The sequence below is a fragment of the Contarinia nasturtii genome, unplaced genomic scaffold (genome assembly GCF_009176525.2).
Source record: "Contarinia nasturtii isolate CC-2019 unplaced genomic scaffold, AAFC_CNas_1.1 Cnas_scaffold_1037, whole genome shotgun sequence".
NCBI lineage: Eukaryota > Metazoa > Arthropoda > Insecta > Diptera > Cecidomyiidae > Contarinia > Contarinia nasturtii.
In genome coordinates, this window is record NW_022198383.1 from 6,416,568 (window position 1) to 6,429,982 (window position 13,415).

A 13,415-nucleotide genomic window follows, 5' to 3' on the forward strand; every position below is an offset into this window, starting at 1 on the left:
ACTCGGAAAAAAAATTCCAAGAAATTGAATGTAGTTTGAAAAGATTTTTCACGCATTATCACTTTCACCAGTGATATATAAAACCTTTTAAACTCACCTTTGAGATTTTTTTGAACAGTTAGTTTTTATAGAAGAATCAAATGAATGTTCCTGGGGTAACAAATCTGTAAATAAGACGTTTCGGATCTTGCTTTTCAATGAAAAAATATTTGTTGGTTAAGATTGGTACTTTATTTCTTCTTGGTACAGATTTATTGGCATATTCATACGAAGATGCCATTGACATTATCCAATTCAGGAACAAATAAGCTGGCTTGTTTTTGAATTTTCATATGTTTTTTTATGAAGTATGTGTTATGCCGTGTAATTTTATCGAATTATTACATAATACGTTGTTTAAATCAACACTAGAATGGTTTGATTGTTTCATTTACAGATTAATAGGTCTGGCTAATGCTGGCGGTGGTTCAATTGAAATTGGCAGTAAATTACAAGCGCTTTAAATGGAATTCCGTTCAAATCTAAATGTCGATTTTGATTTTGCAATTGTAATGTACGGATAAATCTCAAAGGACCATCGTGTATGTAACCGAGAATTATAGAACTGTTTATAAAATCCAACCAATCTAATCAATATTGATTTTCGTTATTATCTTATTTATCTTGCATATCCATATGCATATTTATAGACATGGCCGTCTCAGTTCTTATACTTTTATTTAATTTTCTATATAATAAATGCCATACAATTGTTCATATATTATAAACGATGGACACGAACTAATCGTGCAGCCACTTCTTTAAATTAGTACAATATTTCATATTGCATAACTTGATTTATTCTTTTTCCATTTACTTTGTTCCTCATTTATAGAAATAACGTAATTACGATTATTCTCTGAAATATTGAGCTTCCAATTAACTACATGCTCAATTTATTGATAATCTCACCGGAAAACATCGCATAATCTAAACGCCGCCTGATCGGCATACATGAGCCCAAGCATTACAGTATAATTATGCGTATGTCTATGTTTTAGTGTTGGTCTCACATTGATGTTGGCAAAAGGATCGAATCCATGATAATATAATTGTTCAATTGATTATCGAATATTACCGTTATATTGAGCAGAGTATCAGTCCAAAATTTGTTGGATTGGTTTATTTGATTTAGTTTTTTCTTCTTTTTTTTGTTTAAAACGATGGAAAATGTCGTACAACGGGTTGTTTACGATTTGGCACTTTTTTTTATTTTTTTTTTGTAGAATGAGTTTGTAATAAATTTTTTGTATCGAACAAAATTTGAGCAATTTCGTCAAAAAAAAGAATAACATAAGTTCGAGTAATTTTAGTTTTTCAAATCGTTATAACATTGATATGTCCTGAATAGAAATAAACCTAATCGAATCATTTCACTTGGCCTATTTGAGACGAATGAAAACTAACAAAACAAAAATATACATTCCATTTGACCTCGTTTTAGTTTCTCTCTGTTGTAAAATGATTTAATTTTTATAGCCATTTCGATTTTCAATGCAATCCAACGAAAATTCAATATGCAGGATAAATTTCTATTTTATGATACACACTTTGTCGATATCTGAATTTGCTATACATATTCTATACTTCTTTTTTTTACAAAACAGTAAAACACAAACAATGCGATTTCCGTGATGAAAAAAAAATATATCGAAAAATTCCCATTGAATGAGAACATGAAAACTTGGATAAACAGAGGCGGAAAAATATTCAAATACTTTGGATAGAATGGAGTGACTATAGTAAACGGAATAGTCGACGTATCATTCGCTGTTTGTAGATACTTAAAACAGGTAACAATAAAAAGTCGAGTGCAAATAACAAAATGATACTTGAAAGTAATATTGAGTTTGGTGTGCTTTTTGCAATCGTTGTCCGATGCTCTTCTCGTTGATGAATATTTAAAGTGGATGCACTGCTGTTCACATCGTCGATCTCGTCACCGTCTTCGCCGAGCTGTACTTTATACAGCCGACCATTTTTATTAATAATTCCATCCTCACTCGAATCGTCATTCGGCAAATTATTTCCCTAATTACGGAAAATAAAAATGCGAGAGAGAGAGAGAGTGCAAAAAAATAAATAAATAAAAGAAGATCATAAAAACGTAGGGCAATCAAATCAAGATTTAAAGCATTTTATTTGTCGAGCAAGAACTATCTGAATGAGTATTGACTAAAAGAGTAGGTATTGAATAAAAAGTTTGAAGTGTATTACTTACGTCATCGTCCAAATTGAGCCGTTGATGCTTGTTTTTCTTTGTCAATTCCATTTCTGTTGTGTGGATTTTGCAATATGGCACAATTTGACGCATAAATAAAAACAAAACACATTAAATTCAATTTACAGAACTAATAACAAGAAAACATGGGAGATAATTTTACATTACAAGTTACAATGCTGACAACACAATTAAACATTTCGCCCGTAAAAGTTACATTCAGTTGATAATAATAAGAACATAACGCAAAAAAATGGAGATTATTTGGGCCATTGCTTTATAAACAATGTTTTTATCACGGTGATCTCAAAAGATAAGGATTGGGGGAGAAAACAACACTTCGAATTTTCATTCACTTTGTTTTGAGCCATTCAAGTTTTTATTGTGGAGAAGGTATGGCGCATTTCTGACAGAGTTTTTTGTTCTTGTTGAAAAAAGGAAAATTGTGGAAGTTTTTACCAGTTTTTGGTCTCTCTCTCTCTGTGTCTCTTTATCAGTGCCTCTCTTCTGTTATCAATGTAAAGCGTGGAATAATTCCGAGAGATTAATTTGAAAACTTTTCGCGTAAAGCCGTGAAGACCAATACACCAAAAATGTGGAATAAAATGATATCAAAAAGAATAAATTGCCAAATCTATTTTCAACGTCATACTTTTGAGTCATCATTTTAATTTACAATTCCCTTGTGATACGTTTGGATACGTTGTGATGACATTTGATGTTTGATGATGAACAACATTCGGAGAGGGGTTTTACGAAATGGATCAACTTTACATTTTCCACAGTTTATTTGTTAAATTGAAGCAGTAATGAAGTCTCAATTTCTCATATTTGTGTCATATAACTTTCAGTTTTTTGCGATGTTTCACTTTTTTGTTTGACCATTCGTCAAAAAGTTATTACAACGAAATTGACGACAAAATAGATAACTTTTCAATTTGAAATAAATGGGGTTCTTTTTTTGGTTCTAGCGGCAATTTCACTGGTTCATTTCACAAATTTGGATATTTTTGTCAAAGAAACCTTTTTTAAAATTTAACTTACCATATAACCTGATTGTAGCCTCAATGCCACCTATACTGTTCTTTGATATGCAGCGGTATCCACCGACTTAACAGTCGCGTAAAATCAAATTCGAAAAAAATATTGAATACGATGGACATTTGCAATAAAAAGAAAACTTACAATCGGGTTTCTGCAAGAGTTTAATTGTAAGTGTCATCTGTACGGCATACATGCTGTTCTCAATTTCATGCATCACATAACGGTCATTTGGTATTATCATCTCGCCTATTGTTGATTTTCGGGTCATGTCACGGTGTCGGCATGCATTTGCCCAAAATCGACGTTTGCATGCAGAGTGCACAAGGATGGATGTAATAGCGGCAGTATCAGTGGCGACAACGATAAAATAATGCAAAAGAAGGAGACACATGAGATCCAAATGGGAGAGAATTTAATAATAATCCAATATATAAAATTCACAAAGTCAGTCGTTGCCATAAAAAGTATCAAAAAAAGCCCGAAGCGCATTAAATAATAATAAATTAATTTTGAAATGAAATACTCTGACCAAAATAAAATGCTTTTAAATAATAATCTCTCGACCATGGTGCTCTTTTTTTATTTTTTGTTACTCCCAATGGTTTTTTCGCTTTCATACATTAAACGAGAGAAAAAAAATTGCTTCCAGCAAAATAGCGAGTCCATCAACTTTTTGGATGATACCAAAAAAAAATATAATGACATTTTAACATATAATTTACACTGGATTGACGATAGACATTAAAACAATTTTGCATGTAAATTTTTTATCGAAGCCTAAATATATTGTCATAAAGTGAATAGCATAATCGGGAATAATTGATATGGGTGCATGATATTGTGATTTACTTCTAATAACATATGAATATTTCAACAATGCGCTTACCATTTTCACGTTGCCAATAGTTGATGGCTTTTGGAGATGCTTCTACATTGCAAACCAACGTTATATCCACACTAAGCGGTGCGCCGACCAGCATATTTGGTACTTGTATCAATGGATGAACTGTGTGACGAGACAATGAAAAAAAAAAAAAAAAAAAAAAAACAAAAGAAGAATGAATGGTTCGTTTTCATACATAAAATCGATATGAATGTAGCGGAAGTTGTTGTAAACAAAAGGACTAAGACAATTAGCCAATGCATGACCCAATAGAAAATAAGTTTATGTAAGAATATTTTTCTCATTCTTGCAACATAACTCCGTGCACCAAGTTCTATTGTATTGTTCGGTGTGTTGTAAGTGTTGATTGTAATGTACCGCAAGTGAAGATCGAAAAACTTTTTTAATATTTTTTCGAACAAATATTAAATAATAAGATGAATAACGGGGGTGGCTTGAATGAAACATAGAAACAAATAGCACACAACCATGAGCACAAGAAGAAAAACAAAATAAAAATATACAGCACGAAATGGGAAAAGGAACTGTAATCGACAGACAGTTCACCGAAGATCTTGAATGTTTGGGAAGAATTTGTGAAACGCAAACTCTTACACAAACACACAACACAATTCCACCAACAAAAACAACACAGCATAAAGTTTTCTCATATTATCGTCGCACGACACTGGTTCGTCTCTCTCCGAAATGGGTTCAGACGTTTTGTTTTCTACTCATGAAATAGTTGTTTGAAGGTAGGTAGAAACGACAAGGAAGTTATTTTCGTGTTGTGTTGTTATTATTTTAATTTTTTTTTCCGCTTGTTTCGGATTTGTTCTTTTCATTGTTTGCATTTAAGAAGTGAGCAAAAGTGAGCGCGAAGACGAACAAGCAAGAAACAGACGACGAGCAAGAGAAAAAAATGTTTGTATGCTCACAAAATGGCAAAATAAGTTGAAAAAGCGTTAACCGAGAAGCAAACGACGACGAAAGAATTATAATAACAACAATGAAATTTGTCTATACAATATAAACTTTTCGCCTTTTGCCTCTTTCATTCTCGCTCTCGTCACACTCTCTTTTTTGTACACATCGTCGCATTATAACACAAATCTATATCTTCTTGCATGCATTACTTGCGCTTCAAGTTTACTTTTCGTGGAATTTTTGCACGCGTCCCTCATTCGCCAGCTCTCTCTCTCTCTCTTCGCTCTCTTCCTTTCGATTGCATCAACATTCGTATGCTCGTGTGGAAAAGTTTTTTCCCATTCTTGTTTTCGTAGATTCGGTTTTGAAATGGTGCTGTTCGTTTGTTCAAAATTGGCTCGATATCCATATCCAAAAACGATTTCAACAAAAATTATGAACAAGATCAACTCCAAAGTCAAAATGAGAGGAGAGACCGTTCAAATAATTTGAGAAACAAAATTTATTTCGTTGTCTAGTGGATTATTTGTTTTTCTTCTTTGCGTGCGCGTTCAAACCGAAATTGTGTTCAAGAAAAACCATTTCATTTGATTGGCTTTTGATAACTTTTTGCCGGCATGCTTGCAATATTCTTGCTGATGTGTCATTCGGTTTAAGTTTTCGATTCGTGATAAACAAATGTGTGAATTTATTTGAATCAGATATCCGAATGCGAAGCGGATCCTTTGCAGTTATGGTTAACTGAATGCAAAAAGGAAACCAGCTCGTGATTTTTATTTCGCTGTAAAAACATAAGTAACACATGATTCGGTCAAAACAGTAAGTATTGAAATATTTTCACAATTGCATTTTGATATTGGCATTTAACTATAAACTACTCCACATCGAAAAATATCATCGATAAATTGTCGATATAAAACCGAATAAAATCGAAATCGAATGGAAAAATCGATTGATTTTTCACTCATTTCATCACTTTTTAGACTTTAATGGAATGTATTTTTTTTGTCGGTGGCCCGTTTACATGCTCCGTCATTTTTGTATCATAATATTTGCCGATTTATGCCTTGTGGCGTTATTACAAGATAAAGCGGCATGAATTCCAGCTGAAATTGCAGATGCAAACGGATATGTAAATAGATTTTGTTGTCGGCTTTTCGCCGCTTATTTCCACCAAATGGTTTGGCTGCTGTTTTTATGGAACTGTTTTTTAGTCTCTGTGTGTGAGCGCGCTTTTTTTCGCATTGAAACTCGATTGATCGCTTTTTATGTGTTCGCAAAACAGTTGTATGTTTGCGAGAAAATTGAAATGCAATGACATTTACTACATATCCTCAAACTCTGTTGCGCTCGCGTTGCGTATGCAAATATCATAGCAAGATTTTATTTTCTTTCAGTTATCTCGATAAACATGTTCGTACCGAGAAGATGATGTGGTGGTGAACGAGGAATGAGAATGAACAGAAGAAGATTGAATGCCACAGAGATGCCATAAACTGAACGTTTATCGGTACATCACATTTGAATATTATATATGGAAATATGAGAGAACGGATTTCGATTTTCATCTCACTGACAAAATTGATTCAAACACAAACAATTTGCATTCACATCCGACGACGTTCAAACAATTGTCAAAATGAGCCAATAATTTAAAATAAATATTATTCAATTGAAGAAAATATCGACGTTGTTTTCACAATAATCGTTTTGTTCGGCGATGGTTTTGTTTTCCAACGTAAACGATTTTTGTCGATATTTTCCTATCAATTTTCTATTGATTGTATTTTTGTTTACATTTTATAAATATCAATTACTTACAATGTATTTGCAATTTTATTCGTTTGCTCACCGATGGCGGCACCGAATTCGATGCGATACAAAGATAAATTCCCATCTCGGACCGTGTGATTTTGGTTAACCAAAGCATTTCACCTTCGACCGCTAACGCTGCAAAAGACATACCGATTTTACCGATTTGCACACTAAATCATGTTGACGTGTCCTGAACCTGTATACCTTTTGATTTACCATGCGGACCGTTTCGTGCGATAATTTCTCTACCATCCTCGCGTCTCCATGTAATTTTTGGTTTTGGAAAACCTCGTGCTTTACACACCAATTTTGCTGAACTTCCCTCAGGCACCATCATGTCCCCGCTGGTCTCTTCATAAACTATATCTGGCGGAATTACCACCTCCAGGTATGCCGTTTGCATTTTCATCGGATCAGTGTTCACCTTTAGTTCAGTTAGTAAATAGATGAAATGATTCATTTATTATTTGTATATTTTGGGCTAGATTTCTACTGAAAATACTGAATTACCTGGCACATATACTGTAAATAGATGAAATGATTTATTTATTTTGTGTATATTGTATAATTGGGCTAAATTTCTAATGAAAATACTGAATTACCTGTCCGCGATCTTCCATTCGGACATTTCGAATGACCAAAGTCCATGTGTTGAAATCGTTATGGGTGACAGACAGACGATCGCTATTCGTGATGACATGTTCGTGTATGGCCAGGACTGCTTTTGTGTCAGCTTTTATGAACGCAACCTAGGCAATCATGTTGATAGATCAAAATAACCGCAGATATTATAAAGTAGAAAAATTGATTTCGGAATCACACAGTCATCACATAACATCATTTCAAAATAATTGGCCAGTGCAATCTATTCCAAAGGATATACATTATTGAGCATTGCAGAATTGTGATGGAATTGAAATACAAAAAGAGGAACAATGTATTTGGGAAGCTTTTTTTTGACATGGCGACCAACAAAATTATACAATTTTTCAACTTTTACCAAATTAAAATTTCAAATTTTGGAAAATTACAGCCAAATTGCGAAGAAAGCATCCCAAATATAAAAATCAGTGTTACCATGAGTGTTACTTTTGCCACACTTCGAAGTGTTTATATATTTATGTTTTCATTTTCCATAACCAATACTGAATGCTCTCATAGATAACATGCATTACAAAAGCAACTAAAACCTGACTATTATTTATGCAATTCAAATCATGCTGAAAAAATATTTATTCAACTCTTACAGAAACCATCGTTAATTAACCACACGTAGTACATTTTAAGTTCAAAGAGAGATGAAAAATGGTTCGGATTACCAAACCGATTGAAAAACCGATGCCAATAAAATCTAAAAGGTGGTCTGTTATAAAACCTAGATGACCTTCCTCATTTATAATACAATGCCAATTTTTGCGTTTCTCGCTTAAAAATGGAAGTGGCAAAATGGCACAAAATAGTAAATTTACTTCGATCATTGATGGTGTGACATTCTAAATAATTAATTTGGTAGCGTCATCAAGCATTGAATGCAGTGTATAATATCGAAAATAGACTTTCCGCCGGAAGTATTTACCCGAAAAACGAAATCTTTTATTCAGATAAATTGAGGTTGATGACAATCAGCGTTAAATGCCAACAATATATATATGTATATTGAATATATGTGGAATTTAAATGCATATATTATTAATTACATTTAACGATAGAGACATTTACCATCCGGCAGCACAATTGTTGAAGTGTGCAGCGCACTGTACAGTATGTGCGGTGAGATTGCCTAATTAGTGCACAGAATCACAGTTCATTTGATCTGGCGGCGAAAGGCTTTTACGTAGAAATTGAATTTCGATTGCTTTTAAGTGGTTTTCTCTCGTTTATAAAACATATTAAATTCAATTATTTAGAGCAAAATGGTCGGGGAAGCCAAATAGTTTTTAGGTTTTATCAATTGAACGACGTTATTGGATATATAAACTAAAATCATAAAACCACCAAATAAAACCGTTGTAAATGAAAAACCGCTTTATATTTTATATTAATTAACTGGCATTCCTGGAAGAGAAGTAAACAATAGTGATATTGATTTTTTCTTTAATTCATACCTATATGTATGTGAATTTTGTTTCGAATGAACAACGTATTCAGATTAACATTTACATACAATTGAATTAGACAAAATTCATAGAATCTGTACAAAACCCAAAATATCCTCATTTGTGCTCATTACGAAAAATACTGAAAAGCGGAAACAATAAGAGCTTGGCTTCACCAAATTACCATATTTATTTTATAAAATGAATTGATTGTTTAAACAAGTGCCAATTACAATCGAAACTCTCCATAGTAATATTGAATTAAAACATCATTGGCAAAAAATGTCCACATATAAAATGTCAGTAAAAATCCACTGCATTGATTCAGTGATAAGCCCAAAAAAATAACCGCTGTACATGTAAAAAAAATATATCTGATTTTCGCTCGAAGAGATATTGCTATACATAGCCAATTATAGATGTTAATTTAAAAAATTAACCCAATGACACTTCAAAGAAAATCGGAAACAGTATCTTCCGCAGGAGTGTCGAATGAAAAAGTCAATTTTACGTTAATTGCTAGAATTACATAAATATAAAGAGGAAAAAAACCTCAATATAGTGCTTTTTCCTTACTCATTTCCCCATGCATTCTCCATTTTCATTATAATTTGTAGTCAAGAATGGCAAACTAAGAATGGTTTTTGTTGTTCAAGCTTCCCACTTTTTCAAACCATTGTCATTTTGTGAATTAAGCTTAACTTACATCCATTTAATTATGGCTATAAAATTCAGTGCCGTTTTTACTTTATGAATGAAAACGAAATGCTCTGAGTTTTTCTTTCTCTTGCAAGCGCGCGCCCACCAAACCATTTCTTTTTTTTGTGTATGTGTGGTGAGCAATAATAATGGAAAATAAAAGAGAGCTAGAAGAAAAGATCTTAAGTGCAACGCTATAACAAGGTGCGATACTACCGCAGGTGTAAAAAAGTACCAGACAGAAAGGAAGAATTTTCACAAGTTAACAAGTGCTTCATTTGTTCGCTTTGTGTATGTGTTTTTATGTATAAAAATCGAACAAATTACACACATTTTTCCTGTTTCAGTGTTTTTCTTTTTAATTTGGTGAAAGTGCAGAGTACATAAGATGTGCGTATGTGATTACAGGTGCATGTGCAGGTGTCGGTGCATCATTTAGGTTTTTCAAAAAAAAAAAAAATGAATTCCGATTCGAGTATATACGTTTTTTTACAGAAAGAAACAGAAATGTGTAATAAAAAATTGCAGAGTGCTTGTGATGCTCAAGTGCGCTTTGAGTTTGCATTCAAATGAGAAATTCTCCGGGTGTGTATTTTATTTAAATACTTTCGTTAATCATTATTATTATTTGGTTGTAAAAATTAATAGGTGCATCGTGAGCGAGTGCGTGTGAGTGCAAAAACTGTGTGAGTAAAATTTTGTGTGCATTTGTTGTTGCTTGCTTTGGTGAGGATAAGAGTGTTTCGATTAAGAGAAATCAATGCAGTGCAAAGTTTTAATCAATAAACTACAAAACTCGGACACACATTACGTACCCTAGCTGCTTGCGCACCATCACCACTCAAGCTTCCACTCACCCGGTAACCGCCTAAATTGTTGACAACACATGTAAATGTGGCTAAAAAAAAGACAAAGAAAAAACACACAAACGAACGAAAGGAAAGAATTTTTTTATTAGGAAAAAAAACGGTATCGTCATCAAGTACAAAAGAGATGCAAGATTCAATAGAAAACAAAACAAATAAATGTGACGAAGAATAAAGGTCTAATTTTTAAAAGCGAATCAAATTCAATTCGAACCAACGAGCGAATTCGCCAACGAGGGACGAGTAAGAGAGCAAACCCGACACACACACACCGAGAAAAATGCATCGCATATTTTGCATGTGCTTGAAATATTTTCACTTTTTGTGGTTGACGGAACTGCGAGTGCTAATTTTCCTATGTACAAAAAAAAGTTCTTTTTTTGTGGATTCCGATTACCGCGCCAGTCTTTTGTTTGCTTCACCGTGAATGAGCTTACATTTTTGCCGCTCCATTCTATGAGCCGCCTGTACGATGTATACTATACACCCAACCATTGAGTTCACGTCAATGTTATTTTGGTCAGGTTTTATTGTTGTCGCTTTTTTTTGCGTTTGACGATGAACGTTCACATGGCTTTGCGATTTTCTGTGTTGCACCGTGCTCTATCTTTTTGTTTTGTGTATGTGTTTTTTTTATTCACTGTACTGGAGTGCAAAATATTGTGTTTTATTTGATTTATTTAAATACAAACCGTCACGTCCTTGTGCAACTGTTACATTTTCCAGTGGGAATACAAAGTCTGGTTCAAACGATGAAGCGGCTGCTGCTGCTGTTTTTATTTAATCGTATTACATGCGTTTTTTTCCACCGTTACCCATTTCGTAATTCATATCCCCCGAAATCGTTGAAATTCGATGCAGCATATACGCATATGAAATGTAAAGAGAAAAAAAAGGAAAAAACACACAGAACAACATGTCCAATGAGAAAAACATACAACAAATATTGTTTTTTAAAGTCGAACGGTTTTATCCAATATATGTCTGGACTGTATGTTAACTGAATTTGCCAAATTTCAAAGTAAATTGAATTCCAATGTTTCTGTACCGTGTATCTTTCAGCATAAGCCGAACAACAATTAACAATTCTTATGGTCATCGTTGCCCGTCTGGTTTTTTTTAACTCGCGGTACACGTGTTCACTTTTAGTTGAAATACTCTTTATGCATTTAAATCCCATGGTAATTTAATAATGTATGTGATTACATACATACAGAGCGGGAGCCGAGAAAGACCGTGCAAAAATCAGAGTAAAGTGAAATGTCCATCACAGCGAATTTAATGTTTTTGTGGTTTTTCAGTCACTATTAAATCTTAAATATACAAATATTCAAAAATTGGTTAGGTATTCATTTGTGGTGATTCAAATTCTGAGTGAAATTGTTCGAAAGCCGAAAACAAAGATTATAAGCTTGTGCTAAAATAAGACACAAAAGGTGTGCAAAGCCCTCGAAATCACTCAAAGGCAAAATAGCCTTCGTTCAGGAAAAGAGCGTGGAGCTCAGTCATTCGAGAAAGAAAGAGAGAAAGAGAGAGAGAGAGAGTGAAAGAGGAAAAGAGAGAGAAAGAGGAAGAGATAGAAAAAATGGCATTTGAAACATCACTCCTTGTGGAGGCGATGTCACTCTAATCGCTTTATCCACGTGTCAACGTGTGTTGAAAAATCTGGCTCGTGAGCATGCCGCAACACGTGTTTCACCATTTTTGTTGAATTCATGCAACGGAAGCAATCATAATCTCCGGCTACACGATTCAAACTTTTGAGACGAAAAGCACGCAACAACAATAAAAATTCATACGAATGCTAAATTCAGCGTTAACAATGTGAAAATGCGGGACCATGTCTGACTAATGTCACATCAGTTCATAAACCATGACAAATGCTAGAGTAATGCCCTCTCTCAATTAAATGCCCCATTAATTTTTTACCATGTAACACTGTAAAAATGGAACAGCACCAGATTGTCGTTTCCTAACTTGAATCGTTTTGTTGTTATTGCTGTGAATGGACCGAACAATGAAATTTCGCATATTTTTCGATTGAATTTATTTTTCCATGGAAGTGTAAAAGCTTCATTATTAGTACCAACTTACCGTAAACATCAGATGACATTACAATTATCACTATAAAAACTAGTCCAATAATATGTTGAAATAGCATCGATATGCTGTAGTGTTGACTCCTTCGCCGGCTTAAATACCGAACGTATAATTTCATGGGATATTTTTCACGGAATATTGACGGCATTCTTGTCATATCCATTGTGGTAGTTGTGTAACAAAATGATTTCTATGCAATTTGCACATCATAAACAAGCGTATGAACGTCCATTAAACAAAGTCCGGTTGTGTTCGTTTTCAAAACGGTGTCTGCATCTAGAACAATAACAATAGAAAGAAATTAAATCCCAAGCGACAGAGAAAAAAAAAAAAACAATTACAAAATCTGGCGAATATTCAACATTTTGCGATAAAATGAAGTGAAATGAATGTACGTGTGTAGTGAATCAACTACTGTTCAAACACATAATAAAGTGCTTGATGGCTTGAACGCAAGATGTGCTTCGCATCAAGAGAATTATTTGCATGTACGCTATGTGCAGTCTTGCTTGTGCATTGGCGCAAAGAATTGGTTAAATTTGCTCTTTTTATGCTGATGATTTTTTTTTTGCTATGCTCAAGCAATATTTTAAAGGAATGCGTCGCTCATTGATTTTCGCTTGCAACAGCGATAATTTTGCTTTGATGTTTTTTTCTTGACTTCTTTTTTCGTTCGCCGGTTTTTTTCTCCCGTTTTTTTAAAAGTGAGCAGAATATTTGATGCG

General features: G+C 33.6%; 1 protein-coding gene across 2 annotated transcripts in view; it reads right to left on the reverse strand.

The window, feature by feature from the left end:
- Window positions 1-219: 219 nt before the first annotated feature.
- LOC116343890 (protein amalgam) overlaps window positions 220-13,415 on the reverse strand; it is a 37,439-nt gene continuing 24,243 nt past the window's right edge. The window contains exons 2-13 of one of the 2 annotated variants that reach the window (XM_031772195.1): window positions 12,685-12,966; window positions 11,283-11,360; window positions 10,582-10,622; window positions 7,532-7,678; window positions 7,440-7,451; window positions 7,134-7,353; window positions 6,936-7,064; window positions 4,191-4,310; window positions 3,446-3,550; window positions 3,305-3,370; window positions 2,261-2,313; window positions 220-2,070 (exon numbers count right to left, since the gene is read on the reverse strand). In XM_031772195.1, coding sequence (XP_031628055.1) covers window positions 1,777-2,070; window positions 2,261-2,313; window positions 3,305-3,370; window positions 3,446-3,550; window positions 4,191-4,310; window positions 6,936-7,064; window positions 7,134-7,353; window positions 7,440-7,451; window positions 7,532-7,678; window positions 10,582-10,622; window positions 11,283-11,360; window positions 12,685-12,853 — 1,434 coding nt within the window. In that variant the 5' untranslated portion in view covers window positions 12,854-12,966 and the 3' untranslated portion in view covers window positions 220-1,776. Of the gene's footprint in view, window positions 2,071-2,260; window positions 2,314-3,304; window positions 3,371-3,445; window positions 3,551-4,190; window positions 4,311-6,935; window positions 7,065-7,133; window positions 7,354-7,439; window positions 7,452-7,531; window positions 7,679-10,539; window positions 10,623-11,282; window positions 11,361-12,684; window positions 12,967-13,415 lie in introns of both variants that reach the window. The other variant, XM_031772193.1, reaches the window with a different exon arrangement.